The 20,377-nt window shown below is 40.5% G+C and overlaps 1 protein-coding gene and 1 long non-coding RNA gene across 3 annotated transcripts; one reads left to right on the top strand and one right to left on the bottom strand.

Annotated features, from left to right (window-relative positions):
• Positions 1-1,872: 1,872 nt before the first annotated feature.
• Positions 1,873-12,901, top strand: lmnb1 (lamin B1). The gene is made up of 11 exons (XM_053411396.1): positions 1,873-2,398; positions 5,177-5,333; positions 5,606-5,731; positions 5,937-6,107; positions 7,159-7,284; positions 7,803-8,023; positions 9,314-9,542; positions 9,638-9,742; positions 10,277-10,396; positions 11,233-11,337; positions 11,891-12,901. The coding sequence occupies exons 1-11, from the start codon at positions 2,043-2,045 to the stop codon at positions 11,930-11,932; spliced, it is 1,758 nt and encodes a 585-aa protein (XP_053267371.1). The 5' UTR covers positions 1,873-2,042; the 3' UTR covers positions 11,933-12,901.
• A 3,463-nt stretch (positions 12,902-16,364) lies between these two features.
• Positions 16,365-19,148, bottom strand: LOC128424647 (uncharacterized). 2 transcript variants are annotated; one of them, XR_008333043.1, is made up of 5 exons: positions 19,001-19,148; positions 18,399-18,581; positions 17,677-17,778; positions 16,876-17,023; positions 16,365-16,640 (listed from the first exon to the last, which is right to left on the bottom strand). It is a non-coding gene; the product is annotated as an uncharacterized LOC128424647 (long non-coding RNA). The 2 variants fall into 2 exon arrangements; XR_008333044.1 differs by lacking the exon at positions 17,677-17,778.
• Positions 19,149-20,377: the final 1,229 nt, after the last annotated feature.

Genomic DNA, 20,377 nt, shown 5'->3' with positions numbered 1-20,377 from the left:
TCTTGAGGCGCACATCATCCTGCGGCGCACATCGTCTTGCGGGGCACATCATCCTGCGGCGCACATCGTCCTGTGGCGCACTTCATCCTGCAGCGCAGCGGATTTCGTCCTGCAGTGCACATCTTCTTGCGGCGCACATCGTCCGCGCACGTCATCCTGCGGGCACATCAAAGGATGAGGGTTGGACCTAGAGCTAGAAGTTCCACCCCACATAACATTCTTTTGATTAAATTTGATATTCTAACATTTAACGATACAGGACAAAATCGATTTATGTACGTGGGTCTAGATACAGCATTAAAGTCATGAAGTTATTTTGAGAAGTGATGGCCTATTTAAAAAAAAAAAGAATCAACAGAAGAATAAGGAAGCATATTGCATTCACTTTTATTTTTAATTTTTTGGGGTATTTGTAACTAATACTGTGTTGTTAGGAATTGTGTGCATAGGTTTTTTTTTTCGGGGTGGGGCGCAGTATAGACGTTGAAGTGCCTTTGGCAGCACAGTTTCCAGTTGTCTTGGGTAAAGTCTGTAAAAGTCTTGAACACTGTGTGCAATACGAGACGAACTGGCACTGGACAAGGAGAAGACACAGACCTTATATACAGACAGACAGACATCAGCTAAACTAAACACGAGGGGAGGGGGGGGGGGGGGGGGCATATGTGAGACACACAGGGGTAGGAGTGAAGCTACCTAGAAGAAACAGAGACTAGCGTGAGTATCAGAATAAAACAGGAAGTGACATAGAACATGCAACAGGAAATGGTGTATCATTGTAACCTTTTATTAGGACCTTGCTAAACAGTATTTACACAGATATATGCCCAACTTAACTGTCCAGTCAACTCAGTACAGGTTGACTCCAATAAAGTTGTAGAGACATTTTAAGGACCATTAAAGCTGACTGAATTGTAGTACCACAATATGGTCTGAATATATTGTAAAGACAGGGTCGCAAACATTTTTTCCAACCAATTTTAATCTCTTTAAAAACACATTAAAATGAATCCAACATATTGTAGCAAACAGATAAATGGAGGCAGAAGACGTTATCTTTCAGTCAGCAATGCACACACTGCAGCTCCAATAGCCTACATTGCACAAACTTGAAAATATGAACCTGTGTATTATTTGAATAGCTTAGTATTGAATGCACAATAACAGGGGTAGCTATGTGTATACATGGCAATAGGCCCAGTTTAATATAAAACACAATTGTATACAATATATATAGTATGTGGGGGGGGGGGGGGGGGGGGGGGCTGCTCCATCTCTCCATCAGTTCGGGGGTCCTTGGCCTTAAAAACGTTGAAGACCCCTGGTTTAACCCTAAACTGAAACCATCTTTTCTTAGGACGTGTCATTCGCTTTTAAACGGGAAACGTCATCATAATTGTCAGCGCTCACCCAAGAGTACTGCACATCTCGTGCGTATCTTCTGGTATAAATAAGGTTATTTTAACAATGAGTGTCAGTAGAGTCGGATTTACCCCGAAAATTTGCTTTCCTTTCCTTACTCCTCACAGCTTATCCTTCACATCTTCCCTTGTAGCGGTTAGTGAACGAGGTTATTCGGACTTTCTGGACGCAGCCAGAGTCTCTGAGCACAGAGAAGGCTGAAGATAGTAAAACTGTGGCCATTATGGAAAGCGCTGTTCGTTATTGACACCGGGACACCGAGGTTCAAATAACGGAGTTAGCCATTAGTCAGTCTGTCGTGGAAATCGTCTCCGCCCGCTCGGGAGTTAATCGGCCTACCTCGTCGTTATTTACAAGTCAACCCAGAAGTTGAGAAGCGCATTGCGTCGAGCCACCCCATTGGCCAGTCAGTCACATTGTCAACATTTCAATGAGCCGCCATGTTAGGAAGCCAAACCCCCTTTCATTCTGTGAAGAATAGAAGACATTCACTTCCAGGGTAGTTTTCGGAAGTGCCGGTTGTTTACCGCCGAAATACAAACTGTTATACCAGCACAAGTTGTGCCCTGGTCCGGTTCCTTTGTATCTTTTATTCCGGTTTTTTAGCTCCTCTTGTACAAATGGCGACCGCGGCCGCAACTCCGACCGGCCAGAGAAGCACGTGCGGTAGCGGCACACCGCTTAGTCCGACCAGGATCACCAGATTGCAGGAGAAACATCAACTCAGGGACCTCAACGACCGCCTGGCACACTACATCGATACGGTCCGCAGTTTGGAGTCTGAAAACAGCGTACTCCATCAGCAAATTAGCGAAAAGGAAGACGTCCGGAGCAGGGAGGTAACTGGACTGAAAGCCCTGTATGAGACCGAGCTAGCCGACGCCAGGAGGTGTTTGGATGACTCGTCCAAGGAGCGGGCATGGCTGCAGATTGAGCTGGGGAAATTCAAGTCCGAGAATGAGCAGCTTCTCCACAAGTAAGCCTTTCAGCACTTGAATTGTGCCATACGGTCTGACACAGACAGGGACGCCTGCAGACGAGTGTGAAGCTGCAGCTGACTTTTGATTTTCTAGCCCCAATTGATCCATCACGCACGGAACTCTGTTCAGGGGAGAGAGCGTCAGTCGGACTCCACCCAAACAAGAGTTAAACATTCAACGGCAAATGTAGATTTGATGTAATCACAACATTGATCTTTTAAATTAACGAACAATTCTAGTCATTACTCATCCACCATTATCTGCGTTGAAGCTGAAACTCACTACTGTTAGTCTTTTAAAGTGAACTTTTTCTCTAACTAATCCTAAATAAATAAAAGATCCAATCAGTTGTTGGTATCAGTTTCGTTTGGAGTAATTGATCCGTGGTTTAATCAGAATGAGTCCGCTCCCTAGAAGGTTAGTCACATGGAGCCTCTAGGGTCAAACAACCGGGATCTTTCTAGAATAAGAAACACCAGCACAAGATGAAGGGATTCTATTGTTTAATTAGAAAAATATGACATTGTTTTTTAAAACAGTATTTTGGTTTTGCTGTGTACACAAGAAACCTTTCGTCTAAATTGTCTAAAATTTACATTGTATAGAGACAATACCCATGTATTAATAAACATGACTAGAGACCATAGACTGTACATACAAAGGTAGAAAAACTCACATGGGTATGGTGAATTTCTGTATATCCTGGAGATCTTGGCAGCAGCAAATGTCACAGCTGTCAAACTGCATGAGGAGACAATGTGCAAAGTTTCCTCCGGGAAACTGTGGAGATTCTTCTGTGTTCCCTGAAGTAAAAGATCTGCTAGTTGACCAACTGTACAATTAAGCCGAGTAAAAACTGAGCAATTATTTGTTATTATCGATGGGTGTTTTTTTTTCTTCTTTCTAATGGAGTCACAGGATTTGGACTTTGTAGCTCTGAGGCTAAAAGTGTCACTTCAGAAGTAACTGTATGCAGTGTTGTACTACTTGGTTGTGTCTTGCTTGAATCCGATGGAGTGAAGGGTTTTCTGACTGCACCGTAGGGCTGCACAAGTTCTAAAACAATTGTACCTGCTGGGTTTACTTGGCTTTCAGAGGCCCATGACGATCTCCAACAGAACAGCTGTTTGGTTAACACAGGCTGGAGATTGAACCGTTGGAATTGCTGTATTGCAATTATACATTATTATTAATTACATGCTTCGAACATAATGCATACAGAAGAGATGAACTGTATAAAATGGACACACTCCTGCTCTGAGTTAAGATGCATGTACCGGTGCTACTGGGCTGGCACCTGGCAGCATATGTTGTGAGTATTTGTTCATCTTCCGGACATTTGTCCCAGTTGAGCAGGTGTTTCCAGCAGCTGCAACAACACCAGCTAGAGTGGACAATACAACCATTATGTAGATAGTGTTGCACATTATCTTTAAAACAGGGCGGGAGCTGTTTGTTTATTCAATAACTTAAGGTTATTTGCTGTTGAAGGCTACAGCGCACTTTCATATTCGAGTGACTGAATGAAACTGGACGGTGTCCAACTGGTTTGGTCTATATCACTCATGTATGTTTTCTGATAAATCCTGGAAGCTGTGCAGTGTACTCTGTTGTATTTAAAATTGTGGATTGTGTCTGGTCAGTTTGATGAAATAACAGATAGTTATGTGTTTGCTCATCATCAGAAGACAAGTCAAAGATATTTTTAATGTACTTATTTAGTTTAATCATTCAGTTAAAATTGTTATGTTGATGTTTTCATCAATACAAGGAACCCATTTGGCCTTTCTAATCCTTTCTGGCCTTTCTCTTTTTAATGTGCATGCATGCAGTAAAAATGTAACCATAATGCCTGTGTGAATCCTAAAATTTCTCTGGCCAATTTATAATTGTCCCTGTGTTGACTGAAAACTTAAGATGCAATAAGATATACAATAACAGGAGCAGTTTTGGAATATACAGCTCTGATGTTATTCTTGACAAATCTGTATGATCACTTTCTAAAGTATGTTTGGTAGCTTTACTAGTTTAATAACTGTTCTGTGAAGTGAGAGCCTGGCCTCTCCTAGCTAATGTTTTTCAGTAACACGTGAGAAAGTGGACATACCATTCTACATTCCACTCATAGTTTGTACACTTTAGGGGCAGTCCCACAACCGTTTAACCTAGAGGCACACCATGAGAAAAAAATGTCCTCTTTGCTCACAAACCCACTGAAAGACTTTATATAGTTAACCCAGGCTTATGACTAGGATATAGAAATCCTGCGTGTCTTTATAAATAAACATTTTCAAAAAATGTTCATGGAGAAAAATATTTAAAACATGAAGAAATAATGCATCTAGATCAGCAACAGTAAAGCCGTCAGCAGCATAGTCACCTTCAACTCAATATGTCAATGAAAAAATATATGTTCTGGGATGGGGAATACTTTTTCTACTTTTGACCTGGTTCACTGTCTCTGCTCGCTCCCTTGTTGTGTGTAAGTGTTTTGTCAGAAAGTGAGGAGGATCTGCAAGTAATTTATGAACATCCCCTACGACATTGTGTTTGTCCATACTTGTGACTTAGAGGAAGATCTGGCGACATCTAATGACCAATTAATGCAGAAAACCAGGTCAAGCTAAAAAGAGTTTACATACCTTTGATTGCCATTGTTCAGGTGTGGCTTAGGTCCTTGATGACAATCTTTTTGAGTTTTAGGTATCTCAAGCCGACACCAGCATCACACACTATCATCTACACAAACTCAACGTGCCTTTGCCTCGTTCCAGCTACCACAAGAAGGACTCGGAGGCAGCAGGAGCCCAGGCCAGGTTGAAGGACTTGGAGGCTCAGCTCAACTCCAAAGAAGCTATGCTGGCTACAGCACTGTCTGAGAAGAGGGGCCTGGAGGCCACCATGACTGACATGCGAGAAGAGCTGCAGGAGGTACTTCACTACTGACATAAATATGCAGACTCTAAAGATCTGTGTGTCTTAACTGTTCGTTTGGACACTAATGGAGTGATACAGAAAGATTAATTGTGGCTATTTAAAGTGTAGTTGTAAGTGTTGTCTACTTCTATCTGATTCTTTCACTAGTGCTTCCCTGTCATATTTAGTTTTTCTTGAATGCTATTCTGTCCATATTAAATTTGAGATCCATTTTACATTCATCCAGACTTATTTTTAAAGCACTGCCTTTTTGTGTGTGTCACCAGCTGGATACAGGTCTCACTCAGACCAAAAAGCACCTTTCAGATGAAATGCTTCTGCGCGTTGACTTGGAAAATCGCTGCCAGAGTCTGACTGAGGACAAGGACTTCCGTAAGAGCATGCATGAAGAGGTGAGTACCGGAGATTAGTTGATAAAACCGAACAGACGTCTCCGACAACAGCAGAAGCATCATCATTTTCTAGAGGACTGCAACAAATGGTTATCTAATTCATTAGAAGAAAATATTAATTTCTTTTGTTTTTGCAAACTAATCTCAATTGACTTGAATCAATTAGGACAGGGTGAAACAGTGCTGACTCTGTGCTGTGTTACAGGAAGTTAAAGAGGCCCGGCAGCGCTACGAGACCCGACTCGTGGAGGTGGACTCTGGGCGGAAAGAGGAGTATGAATATAAACTGACCGAGGCCCTGACTGACATGAGGGCTCAGAATGAGGAGCAGATCAAGATATACAAGGACAACATGGAGGGCACCTACATGGCCAAAGTAGGAAATCACGCACTCACTTTATAACTTTGCTTAACTTTAAAAGTTTCAGTACAGTAGAATCTCCATTCATTTGCTAATCCATTACATGTTAAATGTGATCGTTCATGCCAGAGGAAGAAGGGTTGAGGTCAGGGCTTTGTGCAGGCTGGTCAAGCTCTGTGAAAAAAAGCTCTGGGCTCAGGGTCATTGTCATGTTGAAACACAAAGTACAAAGCACTTCTTCTGAATGGCGGTGGTGTATGCAGACACAGCTGCTTCTCTCTCTTTTTTTTCGTTTTGTGCTAGTATCTGTTATTCTATTTTCTATTAGGGTAGCTGCACTTTTCCAGCTATGATTGATCCCAGCTGCTTTCCATCTTTAATCACTACACAGGGCTTAGTTTCAAAGAGTTTAGTCCCCTGAGATCCTACATACTCTAAAGACCACTGACATTGCCATCATGCGTAAATGAGTGTGTCCTGACTGTCCTCTCTCCCCACTCTTCCACTGACATCCACTCCCTTTATGCTTGTAACAATTAAACACCAATACTTGGTGAGCTCAACTTATCTAAGCTGTAAAGACATAACAGGGCATGAACTGAGTGTGACAAGATTGGATTTTGTTAGACAAAGAATTATTAATCAATTGTCTGACAAGGTGTGATCTTAACTGATGTGGATGATGAGCAACATATGCAGTGTATAGTGCATATGTGAAATAACTGCATGTGTTAACTTAAGCACAACAGTGAATTAAAAAAGATTGGTTCATTTTGCTGTTTGCATGTTTGTCTAGTCCTTCAGAACATGAATAAGAAAAGAACATTTAGACTGATCACTGAAAAGATGAATGCAAAAATACAACCATATGCTGTCCTAATTCATAGTGTGCATGTAAACAAGTCTACGTCACTCTTACTATTTAAAATCGAGTAAGCCAACATGGCAAACACAACATGAGCAACTTCCTGTATGTCAGGAAGTGACTGACTGCTCAGTTCCCTTAAGTGTGATGAGAAGGAAACAACGTTTATGTTGCTGACTAGAATCATCTGTTTTTTTCCAGCTGGAGGATCTGCATCGGTTGTCTGAGATGAACGGAGCTTCAGCCAACGTGGCTAGAGAAGAGCTCAGAGAGTCCTCTGGGAGGATTGAGAGCCTCTGTGCCCAGCTGACAGGATTGCAGAAGGAGGTTAACATTTTATCTTCCTTATTAACTAGCACTGGGGGGGCATGTTGCATTAGCTACTGGTGAGACAAATGATAATGCAGGAAGTCTAGCTCAAGTTTCTATGACGGACAGGGCTGAAGTTAGTTTGATTGTCAGACCATCAATATGCTATCACTTATGTTTCTATTTGTAAAGCTGTGAAAACAATCTGTTTTAATTATAAAACAGTCCTCTGCTCCCCTTTCTATAAAATATTGGGTCAATCATTCATACACAGGATTATCAAAGGATAATTTTCTGGATCCAGGTTTATGTTCACATTACTTATTTCAAAGTATGTAAATTTACCCATCAATAAAAAAATACAGGAAAAACTCAAGATAACAAATACAACTTCTGATTCACTGATTCTTCATTGGATAAATATTTCATCTCTGCTATTATGGAATTGAAGCATGTTAAACACATGATTAAGTGTTGGCATGACCTGTGACACATGCCTTACTGCTACCTCCCTCTATGACCATGTTTGTATTCAGACCCGTGGTTGGCGTGATCGTATTATGGAGCTGGAGTCTGCATTGTCTCAAGAGAAAGACAAAAGCCGCAAGTTGATGGCAGACAAAGAACGCGAATTGATGGAGATCCAGGCAAAGATGCAGCAACAACTCAATGAGTACGAACAGTTGCTTGACGTTAAACTTGCCCTCGACATGGAGATCAACGCCTACCGCAAACTTCTGGAAGGAGAAGAAGAAAGGTGAGGAACGGCAAATGTTGCAAATTGTGATCACATCAGATAAGTTTCCTCTCTGTTTCTGACACCAAATTAGTTCTTTCTGAACCCAGACAAGAAGTCATATCTGGTATAGATGACAAGTTAAGACAATGCCACATCACTTAAATGTTTTTATAAATGGTCATAGGGAATGTAAATATATATTTCATCAAATATTGCTGATTCACTTTAGACTGTCTTTGAATAATGGCAAGAAATATAATATTATACTCCAGTGTCTCTTCTACCTAATTTCAGCTAACATTCCATATATCATCTCTCAAGAAGTTAAAGGGCCACAATGAAAAACACAAGTAACTAATGGTTGCCACTTTTCTAAATTGTAGCAAGTGTATGACTTAATGATAATGTTAACTTGCATCTTAGAAAAATTTACCACATAACTAAATATCCTGAAAAGCTTTTATGACTAATTAAATTTGCCAATATGCACAGCACACTTATCAAAATACAAAACCTCTTTCAAGTTCATCTCAAGGCTAAATAAATCAAATTGAAACATGTCCTCACTTTATCCTCACTTATAAAGTTTACCGAAATGTATGAAAGACACTGTGTTCTGTGCAATTTTCCCACTTTATATTCTTAAGTAAATGTACTCAACACTGAAAAAATGCTACTTGAATTGCAGCATTCTTTCTTTTACCAAGATAAGCATTTCTGCTTTTTCGCATAGGATCCTATTTTTCTTTTCTTCAACAACTTTTACTTAATCAGAGAAGAGTGTCACTGTTGACTGATATGCATGAAGCTGAGAGGTACTTGCGTGCTGCTTTGGCTAGGATACAGAAGCGGTACATGTTGCCTTTCCAATACAGCAGTGGACTCTCATTCCAGAGGACGGTATGTTCACTCAGATAGCCATGCACCTACAGAAATGGAGTCAAGTCATGCAAAATAACAGGAATCGCGACATTATAAAATTACCCTCCTTTTGTTGTTGTTAGGATCCACTGATGACCCATCAACCCAATGATGCAATTTGTTTCCAAATATATCCATATAGGAATTTAAGTTGATTTAATCTGTCTATTGCTGCAGCGCTACTCTCCTCCAGCTTGATGTGTCATTCTGTGAGCAGGATGACACAGAACAGCAGGAGGATCATCCAGACTCACTGTCACTTCACACAGAGTTACCGTGCTGAAAACTGTGTCCTATGTCCTTCATAGTCAAAATAATGTTACAAATGCCATAAAATACAGAAGACCATCAGATATCTAACTGTGGTCTGTGTGTGTGTGTTTCTAGACTGAAACTGTCTCCCAGTCCTTCATCACGTGTCACGGTGTCAAGAGCCTCGTCCAGCAGCCGCAGCCTGCAGACCACTCGAGGAAAGAGGAAGCGTGTTGATGTGGAGGAACAAGAAGCCAGCAGCTCTGTGTCCATTGCTCACTCTGCTTCAGCCACAGGATCCATCTGCATTGATGAAATTGATACTGATGGCAAGTTCATTTGCCTCCAGCACAGTGGAGATGAGGTGAGTCCCTGATTTTTTTTTTTTTTTTTTTTTTTTTTTTTTTCTTTCGATGTAACAGTAGAATATAACACCCATTTTACCATTGTTTGTCTCAGGACCAGGCCATGGGGGGGTTTGAATTGATCAAGACTACTGGAAATGCTACAGCCACTTACAATTTTACTCCCAAATATATTCTGAAGGCTGGCCAGAAAGTCACGGTAAGTGTTTGTCTTAGGTTCTAATCCTTTTCAGCTGAACCTAGAATTGCTTAAAACTTTTAACATGTATTTGTCTTATGAAGACCATTACACAAACAGCATGTGCTCATACCTGACCTTACGAGACTTAGCCCTACCTTACTGCAGGACTTCTAAGTCTCTGAGAAAAACTAAGCCAGACGTAAGCTGAGCTCAGGAAAGCCATTTCAATGTTGTAGTTTAACTCGTAAACATTATGCCTCCTCCTGGCTAAATCTAAACCTGGTCTGTGAAACTGGCCATGGATTCATGTTAGAAGCTGTCTGTCCAGTCAACAGCATTCTGAATCTTTTATTTAAGGATGATATACATTCATCAAACCAGAAACGTATATCTATTTTTGTCCTTTTTCTGGCTTGCTTTTGAACCACTAATACAGGAAAGAACTGACTGATATCAGTAGTGTATGTTCTTCGTCAGTTGATGTTATATTGGGTTGAATATTAGGAGGTTTCTTGGGGCTTTTTTAAGACTAATGTGCTTGTTTTTGTGCAGGTGTGGGCGTCTGATGCTGGTGTGAGCTCCAAACCTCCCACAGACTTGCTTTGGAAGAACCAGTCCTCCTGGGCTTCAGGCGAGGACGTCCATGTGCTGCTGATCAACCCTCAGGGAGAGGTATGTACACACACGATGCACTGTATGGGTGAATGTCAAACTGTACTGTAAAGAGCTTTGAGTGGTCATCAAGACTAGAAAAGCTCTATATAAATACAAAACCATTTACACACTCACATTCATTCATTCACCACCTACAGGATTGTAAGATTTAAAGTTTACTGGAAATAAAGTTCAGGGCAAAAAATAAGCTGTCTGGTAGATTTGTGAAAAACTATTTGCCCCTTGAGATATCCACTTTTTCACTTAACAAGTTTTAGTAAAAATTAAAAACATCAACAATCTCATTAATTCCAGTATCTTTTGTATTTAATTGTCATCTTTCTGATGATCTGAAACATTTAATTCTGACAAATATACAGTATAGAAGAAATTTTGAAAGGGGCTAACATTTTCTTCAGAGCAATGTAATTTGATTTGAACTCAGAAGGCATAGTTTCAAATATTTTTGCTTCGGTAAAAATGTAAATAACTTTTAGCAGAGACTATATGACTTTTATTAATTAGAAATGAGTCAGTAATTTGATTTTAATTGATTTTTTTTCACCATTTTCCATGTGAGTTGGAGTTGTGACTGGAGGAGTTCTCCTAAATTTTATATATATATATATATATATATATATATATATATATATATATATATATATATATGTGTATGTTTTTGCTGACCGTAATGATTTCTGAAGAGCAGGTCAATTGAAACATATGCCTGCAATTTTCTAAATGTCCCAGACAGTCCCACCCAAGAAGTATAGAACTATTAGATTAATAAGGCTGCCCAGTGGGAAAAAAAACAACAACAACTTCATGGATGTTTTTCACATGCATTTGCGTAGGAGGTGGCAAAGAGAACCACAACGTACCAGACAGCCATAGAAGAACAGGACGAGGACGAGGAAGATGACGGAGTGGAGGAGGAAGAGGAACTCTTCAACCAGCAGGTGAAACTACTCATTATAAGATTTAGGATCCAAGTCCAGTTACTAGTTCTCGCTGCTGTGAGAAGAGCTGATCTGCCTGAAACGCACCTGTCACGGCACAAGTTGTGCTTTTTAGAAAAGTTGTGCTTTTTAGAAAAGTTGTGCTTTTTAGAAAAGTTGTGCTTTTTAAGGGTTTCAATTTTCCCGATAATATAGATAATGTAGGGTCGGCGCCGGGCTTTTCAACCTTGGGGACAGGTGTAACGGGCACCAAAGTATTTTTCTTGATGGAAAAAATAATCAATTGTTATTATATCCTTTTTAACGTATTTCCTTTAGCTTTTTCGTTCTTTTTGCGAACAAAGTATGTGGGTGTCGTCGACACAGTGTTCTCTCAACCCTTAACGGGTCCTCATCCCACATAATGGGGTCTGTTTCTGACCGTTTGGTCAAAAGTATGCACACCAGTAGCAGGCTGGAGGTCATTTTGTAGGGCTCTCGCAGTGCCGCTCCTGTTGCTCATCGCACAAAGGAGGAGATACCCGTACCATGACTGTTTGTTGTCACTTTGCAGGGAGACCCTCGCTCTGCCAAGGGAGGCTGCTCTATCATGTGATCCCACTGCTCCCAACAAGCCACCATCACACCTCCTCTGAGCCCAGCCAGTCGGCTGCCAACTGTAATACTATAACTATTTTTCTATCTTTGTAGTAGTATTTCAATAAAGTGTTTTCAATTTAAATTTCTTATTAAATACAAAACTGCTATGCTCACAGTATTTTTTATGTATTGGTATTGAACAGAATTTGTATTTGTAGTTCACTGCCTTTTTTTTTTCCTTTTTAAAACCAAGCAACAGGTAGCTAAATTAGTCTTTAAGAAAAGACTAATTTTACAATAAATTTTAATTTTTTTTATTTTATATTTTATTGTGGATGCTATACTTAATGCCTTTAAATTACAAGAACTGCCACAAGATGTCAGTCATGAGTTTAGGTCATGGACTGGTTGAGCTTGCTTTCTCAGAAAGAAAAAACGAGTATACTGCATGAACAGGAGTTATTATGTCATGAGGTTTCTCCCATCAGTAATGATCTTGAGGGGGGAAAAGCCAGCAGTTGCATAAGGAAACTTGTAAATGGCATTCTTCTAGTATCTTTGCAAAACAATGGAAATGCCATGGTTAAATGATTTTATTAAAGTGTCTGAGCATTTGCTGAGTCACCTTAAAGCCCTGTGTAAAATGAATCTAAAACGTATTTGTAGTATGAAAAATTCAGACCTGAGTACATTACAAAAATGGACTGAAAGAAACCGCTTCAGCTAGTTTTTACCAGCCTAACCCAGATAGACTCATCCCATCTGAATAATTTGTCAGATGTATCATTGTGTTCTATCAGGGGGCTATAATGTGATGCAGCAAACCTGACTTTCTCTTCTCTGAATAAGCATTGCAACTCTAATTGAGTGAACATATTCTGAACTTTTGATATTTTAAGTGTTTGAAGTACTTTTGTGTCTGTGTGTTACTATGCATGCTATTGGCTGTGATCTTTATAGTTGAACAATTAAATGTTTTCTTGTACTTGTGTTTGCATTTTCATTCAGTTAATCAAGAAGTCAATTAAATAAATAATAATTCCTCCATAAGAAAATTATGAAATGTATATATATCCTGTATGTCATTGACTCACTGATCAGTTCAAAGTCTTTACTTTTAGACTCCTACACTTTTTATGCACTTAACAGTACCTGTAGTAGTACTTTTGATAGATATACATGCATTCTCTGACAATCCAGCTTGTGACAATGGATCCATAACAACATCCTTCAAAGGAAGCCAGAAGCCATAAATAATGGGTTGGATTGGTTCTGTTCTAGACATGTACTCAAATGGATTTTACAGAAAGGGTTTGGCGGTGGACAGGAAAATACCAAATGTTGTTCTTTCTGGCCTGTGTCCCATCCTTAAACCAGGAAAATCCACTGTAGTTTTGGGGTAATCCCGCTAATAAAGGGGCAAGAACCAAACCTACAGGCATGATTCATAGTAGTACTACTTTCATAGTTCCCCAAATGGCATAATGCCTGGGAAGTAGGGATGCACCGATATGGAAATTCTTGGCCGATACCGATATTTAAAATAACAATCTGGCCGATTACCGATACCGATATTTGTTTATTTTCTTTTTGTTGTTATTCATTCACCCTTTTGTGCCAGAAAAATAATTAAATCATTATTTAGAAAGCACTATTTAAAAAAATTTCAGCCCTTCATCACTCTTATCTTTTAATGAGCACAGATTGAATCAGATTTATGAAACAATCTTTGATTTAACTAAACTTTATTTAACAGAGACATATTATGCCCATTTTACCGCAAGTTGAAATGGTTCCTTGGGATCTTAATGAAATGTCTGTAACATATTTTGGTCAAAATACCACAAGGATAATTTAAAACAGCACCTTTTTACCCTGTCTAAAACAGCCCTGTTAAAGTATCATTATAGGGAACGCTCTTCTCATTGATTTACGGTAGCAGTATTGCCCTTTTATTAGATGTGTTACGGCTTCTGTGTGTATGACGTATGTTGTCAGTTCCCTTGTTACCTGTGCATGAGACGGATGAATAGAGCCGTTGCACATGAGAATAAAATACTTAAACAGACGCTACGCTCATACTTTTTACGCCAAGTTACACTGCGTGAGTCAAGAGAACTTAACAAGCCCTCCTCAGTTTTACCTGTTTTTAGTGTCGGGCAGAAATCACATCGCGTCAACACCCACCGTGGCCCTTCGCGATGCTTGTTTTAATTAAACAGTCGGATTCCCCTGGTCCGCACCAGTTCTCAGTCAGCTGCTAGGCGCCAGCCGGAGGGTTCCCCCAGCGGTCGCCGTAGCTGAGGTGATCCGCGAGAAGGGCCCGACACGCGTCCAGAGTGGCCGCCGCTGACCGCGTACCCGGTCCCCTCCAACGGCCCGCCTTCCGCGCCGGCGATGGACACCGCCCCGCGGTCCAAGAGAAAGAAAGCCCCCCCACCAGTGACGCCGTGAGGTGCCACCGGATGAGGACCTCCCGGTGCCGCACACTGAGCCTCCGACGGCGCGGAGAGGAGGGCGACGGAGCGACTGCTCCCTCAGCCGCGGCACGTGCCCAGCGGTTTTACCACAAATATGAACATCGGCCAAGGATATCGGTGAAAGTCAAGTTTATTACCGATAAGCCGATATCAGTAAACGAGGCGAATATCGGCCGCTACCGATGTTCGGCCAATAAATCGGTGCATCCCTACTGGGAAGTGTATTCAAAATCTTCCTAGCAACTAATTTCCTCTGCCAAAGTATCTCATAATGTAATGTAGAATACTACAATGGGTTACAAAGTATCCATAACCTTTAACCTGTAGCACACAGTCTTGTGCTGCAGCGTCTTCCATGACACAGACTCTCAAGCTCTGTCAGATTGGATGAGACGTGTGTGTCACTTCTCAGATGTTCAGTGGAGTACATGTCTGAGCTTTGTCTGGGCCAGAGTCAGAAACGTGACCTGAAGTCGCTCCAGCGTTGTCTTTGTGCTTCACTGTTGAATTTAAAATTGACCAGCCGCCCCTGTCTGAGGTGAGTCAGGAGCAGGTTTCAATCTCTGTCAACCAGCGGACGAGCAGTGCTTGTTGTTCTCAAATCATACTGTTTGGATACAATTTTTGACTCATCAGACCACTGAGTCATTGTCATGTTTCTATCTGTCCTCTCTACCATTAAGGCTGATGGGAGGTCACTGAAATGGTTCTCCATATTTAAAATCAAATATACTCGTGCAAAACATGAAAGGGTCTTGATATTGTCTGTAACCACTGAATATCTTCTGAAGTAATTGAGTTGAGGAACATGAACTTTTGATATTTCTTGTACATTATACTTATAATAAATAAGTTTTTGTTATTTGAGTAGGATTTAAATAAGACTTACTTTTTTATTTTATTTTTATTTTGTTTTAAATTAATATGAGATTCCCTTCACTAAATTACAATGATATATAAGCAGATAATTATAATCAGAGTGCGCTCACTGGAAATTTGGATAATTAAACGTCCAGTGTGTATGATTGATGGGATCTGTTGGCAAAGAGGGAATATAATATTCCTAACAATGTTTTCATTAGTGTATAATCACCTGAAATTAAGAAAGCAGCTCGGCCTATTTGTTCTATTATTCATTTCAGCCATGACTGTCCCATTATTCAAGAGCTATCCACCTCTCCTCTCTTCCCCATTTCTCACTGGCCGCCCCATGGGCACCCACACTAAGTCTGGTTCTAGAGGTTTCTTCAAGTTAACGAGGGACTTTTTTTTATCTCCACAGCCGCCAAAGTAATGCTAATTGTGGTAACTGTTGGGTTTCTCTGTAGATTTTAAGTACTCGACCGTCTATGTAAAGTGCCTTGAAATCATGTACAGTTGCAATCAGAAATATTCAACCCCCCAAAGATTTTAAGGATTTATCAATTAAAGTTGACATAGATAACCCCTGCCTCATTCATTGTAGTATTAATGTGTTTGAATAAGTCAGGCTGCTGATTACCAGCTACTGATTTGAGTCAAACATCTATTGCTATCCTCTGTGTTCATTTCTTTAATGTTAAGAATGTTTCTCATAAGACCTTATCAGATTGCATTATGAAACATCTGGGTCACCTAAATTTAGTGTAAACAAGAGAGAGAACTCTTGACTAATGACGGTATGTATTTTGCACTGATACACAAACTTGATGTTACACATCTTAAACAATATGATATGGGTGTCCCTAGACAACCAGACCTGTGTGCTTTCCTGTGACTATAAATGACTGGAACCTCAGATAAATAAAGTTATTTTCTGACTTCAATTACTGAGGCATTCTCTACAGAATGTAATGTGCCCATTCTACTTCAGATCCATTGGATCATTGTGTGTTTATGTTGCTTAAAGCAGAGCATTCACTGCTTTAATGTAATCAGCATCTTATCTGACAATATCATGGTGTAGAAGTGCAAGGAAATACCAATATGTTATGATCAATGTCATTTATTGTGCACAAACATTACATTAAGGCATCTGCTGGAAATGTTATGATCAACAATTCTCATGCAAATAAGACTTTAAAAACGCCACAAATAGTGTTTTGGAGAGGGGGGTTTCAGAGGGAGGGGGCAGCTCTGGAGAAAGGTCTGTCACTCCAGGTCTGCTGCTTGGTGTGATGGAGACATGAGGTTAGCATCAGGAGCGGAGGCTGCAGGAGGGACCGTGGAGCTGAGGCACACCTGTACTGCTTCTCTTGAGAAGAACTGAAGGACACACAAACAAACCATAGTGTTAAATTATGAAGATGGTTCCCTCTGATTTAAAAAAAAAAACATAAACGTCAGACAGGCCGCTAAAAACTAAAAATGCTGAAGCTAACAGCTACCACATAGCAAGCTAATGCCTTCCTAAGGCTGCCAGGGAGTAGCAAGAGTAGCATTGTAGCAAGAGAGTGTAGCTAATCACAGCCCTCACAGTTCTTCATCAGTGGAGAAGTACCTCACCATGTTTTCATCTTCAGAGGAGTCATCCAAAGACTGTGCTGCTGTTCCAGAATATGTCAGGCCCGCTGCAGCCTGCTGGGCTTGAACTCTGAGCACGCAGAGTAGGCCCTCACGTCCCGTCTCAGTAAATGCATCAGTCCTTCCTGAGAATATATGATAAAAAACAAAACGTCTCAATAGTGCGTTTGTACGTGTGTATGTATACATACACACGTACAGGGCTTTCTTTTCTACAGAAATATTTTTCCTGAGTTGATGTCTCTGCCTATGCCATCTAGAATGTGAAACCAAATATATTTTGGCATAACTGTATGTTTTCGGATTGTCTAACTGTGTATTTGTGTTAAAGTCAAAAGGTCAAGGCCACACTGACCTCATCTTATGGTTTCAGTTGTCAAGAGACACAGTGTCATTTATACGAGAGAAAATATGTAGAAATATGTAGACGTACACTGCACTGGTTAGCGGAGTCATACAACGCAGTGCGGTAATTCTAGTGTAGTTTTTTTTAAATAAATGGGTTATCTTTTTTTACAATCTACAAAAAGTTATCTATACATTTGGTCACAGAATGTTACACAAATAAATTGGCATTAAAGTTCGCATCTTGCTGTCTCGCCAGTCTGACGATGCATCTGAAGCGTCCATCAAGGGCTTTCTGCAGGTAATTTGGATTGTTTGTTTCTTGTGAAGAGGAGAATAACATGAATTCATACCAATATCAGTTTACAATCAAACCTTTTTGTGTTAACCTTGTGTAAACAGAGTCAAAGGACATTGTACAACAATGACACACATTTTTCCACAGTATCTGTCGTTCACTACTGAACTTCTGACACCCATTACTGGACTGTGTCTTCCTGTAGAGTGGTGATGTTCTCAACGTTCTTTTCACAGTCTGTCAAAACAAAATTAGAGTTACAAATGTTAATACCCCACAACCCATTGCCGATACGGTTGTATTTGCACACCACATCGGATCAAAACAAAACTGCAGTCTGTGAAACAAGCAGTTTTGGTAGATATAAGGGAAATGATAATATTTCTACGTGAAACATATTCAGTCCCTTAAGCAAAATAACAATGATGGCAGGCCGCAACCTCGATGCCTTTGTCTACTTTGCTTACAGACTAGTTTGCGGAGTCTCGTGCTGCCGCCCACTGACCGATACATCATCGCTCTTTTCTGAAACTAATGAAGGCAAATTCACACATGTAGACAGAAATAATCAGTATAAATTAAAAGGTGTAAAGATTGCTAACATTATGTTTGATGGGGGTCATCATTATACATAACAGAGGAAAACTTTGAACATGTATTCCTTAAATTTACTTGCCTTCCTGTGGAAAAAGTTGTTTTCCCAGTTAAACAATCACAGCAGGGAAGCATGATTGATCAAAATTCTTTCAGTGTGATATTAACTTGTATGTCAGCAAGCGTACTTTGGGGATTTTATAGAAATGTATTATATGGCACATTATATAAAATGGTGTTTCTGGTATGTAACTTAAAAGTACCTCTTTAATGGTAGGATCATTTCTCTCCCTCATCTTCCTCGTGGTACGTGGATGATGGTAGTGGGCTCAACCCGGCTTCTCTTTCTCTCCAGGCTGCCCTTCCTGCTCTTCATCAAGCAAAACAAAGTGTTCGGTCCAAGTTATTGACGTTAATGAAACTCCTGTAGCTTCACTTGGATCCTCCTTGATTAAAAAACAGAACATAGCAATTGTTTTATAAAATGATTCGCAACTCCATAACATGGAAACATTATTGTCATATTGCATACTATACATTAAACCAAATTGACCTGATATTGTGGAGTAATGGTAGAGAAATACACTCCTTATTAATCTAAAGCATTCATAAATCAAATTCATGTTTATATTTATATTGTAGCGTCCCTCAATGATGAGCTAAGCGTCTTGAACTGGTTTCAACAACCATGTATTCACCTCCCAGGTAGCACAGGCTACGGTGGGCTGTAGCATGTGGCTAACAATGTCGTATTAGCTGAAGAATAGCATCCATTGTGTGTATCAACGGACTCCGCATCCGCTGTCTCAGCACTCGGACTGTAAACCTAGATCGTAACGATCTTTAAAAACAATAAACTACTCACCTGACAGAAGGAAGATGACATCGTTTGTCTTCCAAGCGCTCGGGGGTTATTACGCAGCCCAGAGTTAAAGGACCGGATGTTTACTAAAATCCACACGTCAGTTCCGCTCGCCCAGTCCGTCCGTGGCCCAGTCGGTCCTCGGGATGAACGGTCTCGCAGGATCCCTCGCATTAGAGGTGTAATCTAGCCTCAAATATTAATATTATATAACATGAATAACATTCACGATCACTGAAGGACACCACGCAGGGACGGTGATTTTAACAGCACGCTGTGTCCTGGTCTTCCGCATGGCAGCGTCATAGCAACCCTCATAGCAACGATAAAAACATTCGTGATAACTATTAAAATATTTATCATAAGCACGAACTGGCTGAAGACTGTGGAAGCAAAGAGCACATTTCTCGCTAGAAATGGTGTCAGAATGTATTTTTATGCCCAAACTAAGTTACAAAATTATATTTTTATCTGAAAAAACAAAGAATATCCGCCATGTTTTCCTCTCCGCAGACGGGAGCTTGTGAGTCACGTGACGTGAGAACACGCCAATGCAAAACAATGGGCTGACAAAATGTTACCATCTCACACTCTGAGAGGCCAGATTGTGAGATGGTAACGTCGTTCCAAGTGGACCAACGTTGCCACTGAACGTTTTCTGATGAGACTGGGTTGCCTGCGGCTGACGATGATGTGCGCCGCAGGATGATGCGCACTTCATCCTTCGGCGCACATCATCGTGCGGCACACTTCATCTTGCGGCGCACATCATGGTGTGGCGCACATCGTCCTGTGGCGCACTCCATCCTCATTAAATTTAATATTTTAACATTTAACAATACAGGACAAAATCTATTTATGTATGTGAGTCTAGATACAGCATTAAATTCATGAAGTTATTTTTAGAAGTGAAAAAAAAGTGAAAAAAAGAAACAACAGAAGAATACGGAAGCGTATTGCATTCACTTTTATTTTTAATGTTTTTTGGGCATTTGTAACTTATACTATGTTATGCAGAATTGTGTGCATTGTTTTGTTTTTTTCGGGGGGGGGGGGGTCGCGTTTGGAGGGGGGCTCGCCCGGGCGCAATTCCATGTAGAACCGCCACTGTGGGACAGTGATGACAGAGAATGGCATTTTCTCAGCACTCACATCAGCGAGGATCTCGCCAGGTCTAACAACACACACATCATTAAGAAATCCCAAATGCGACTGTACTTACTGAATAGGTTTAGGATATTTGCTATACCGTCAACAATTCTCAGCAACTTCTACCGGTGCACAGTTGAGTGTCCTGACCAGCTCTATCTCAGTGTGGTATGGAGACTGCACTGCCCAGGACCCTCCAAATGCACATACAGATGCAATCAGAAATATTCA

This window comes from Pleuronectes platessa, chromosome 19, assembly GCF_947347685.1.
Source record: "Pleuronectes platessa chromosome 19, fPlePla1.1, whole genome shotgun sequence".
NCBI classification, from domain to species: Eukaryota; Metazoa; Chordata; class Actinopteri; order Pleuronectiformes; family Pleuronectidae; genus Pleuronectes; species Pleuronectes platessa.
Note: the sequence above shows the minus strand (reverse complement) of the source record. Positions and strands in the feature narration are given on the sequence as shown.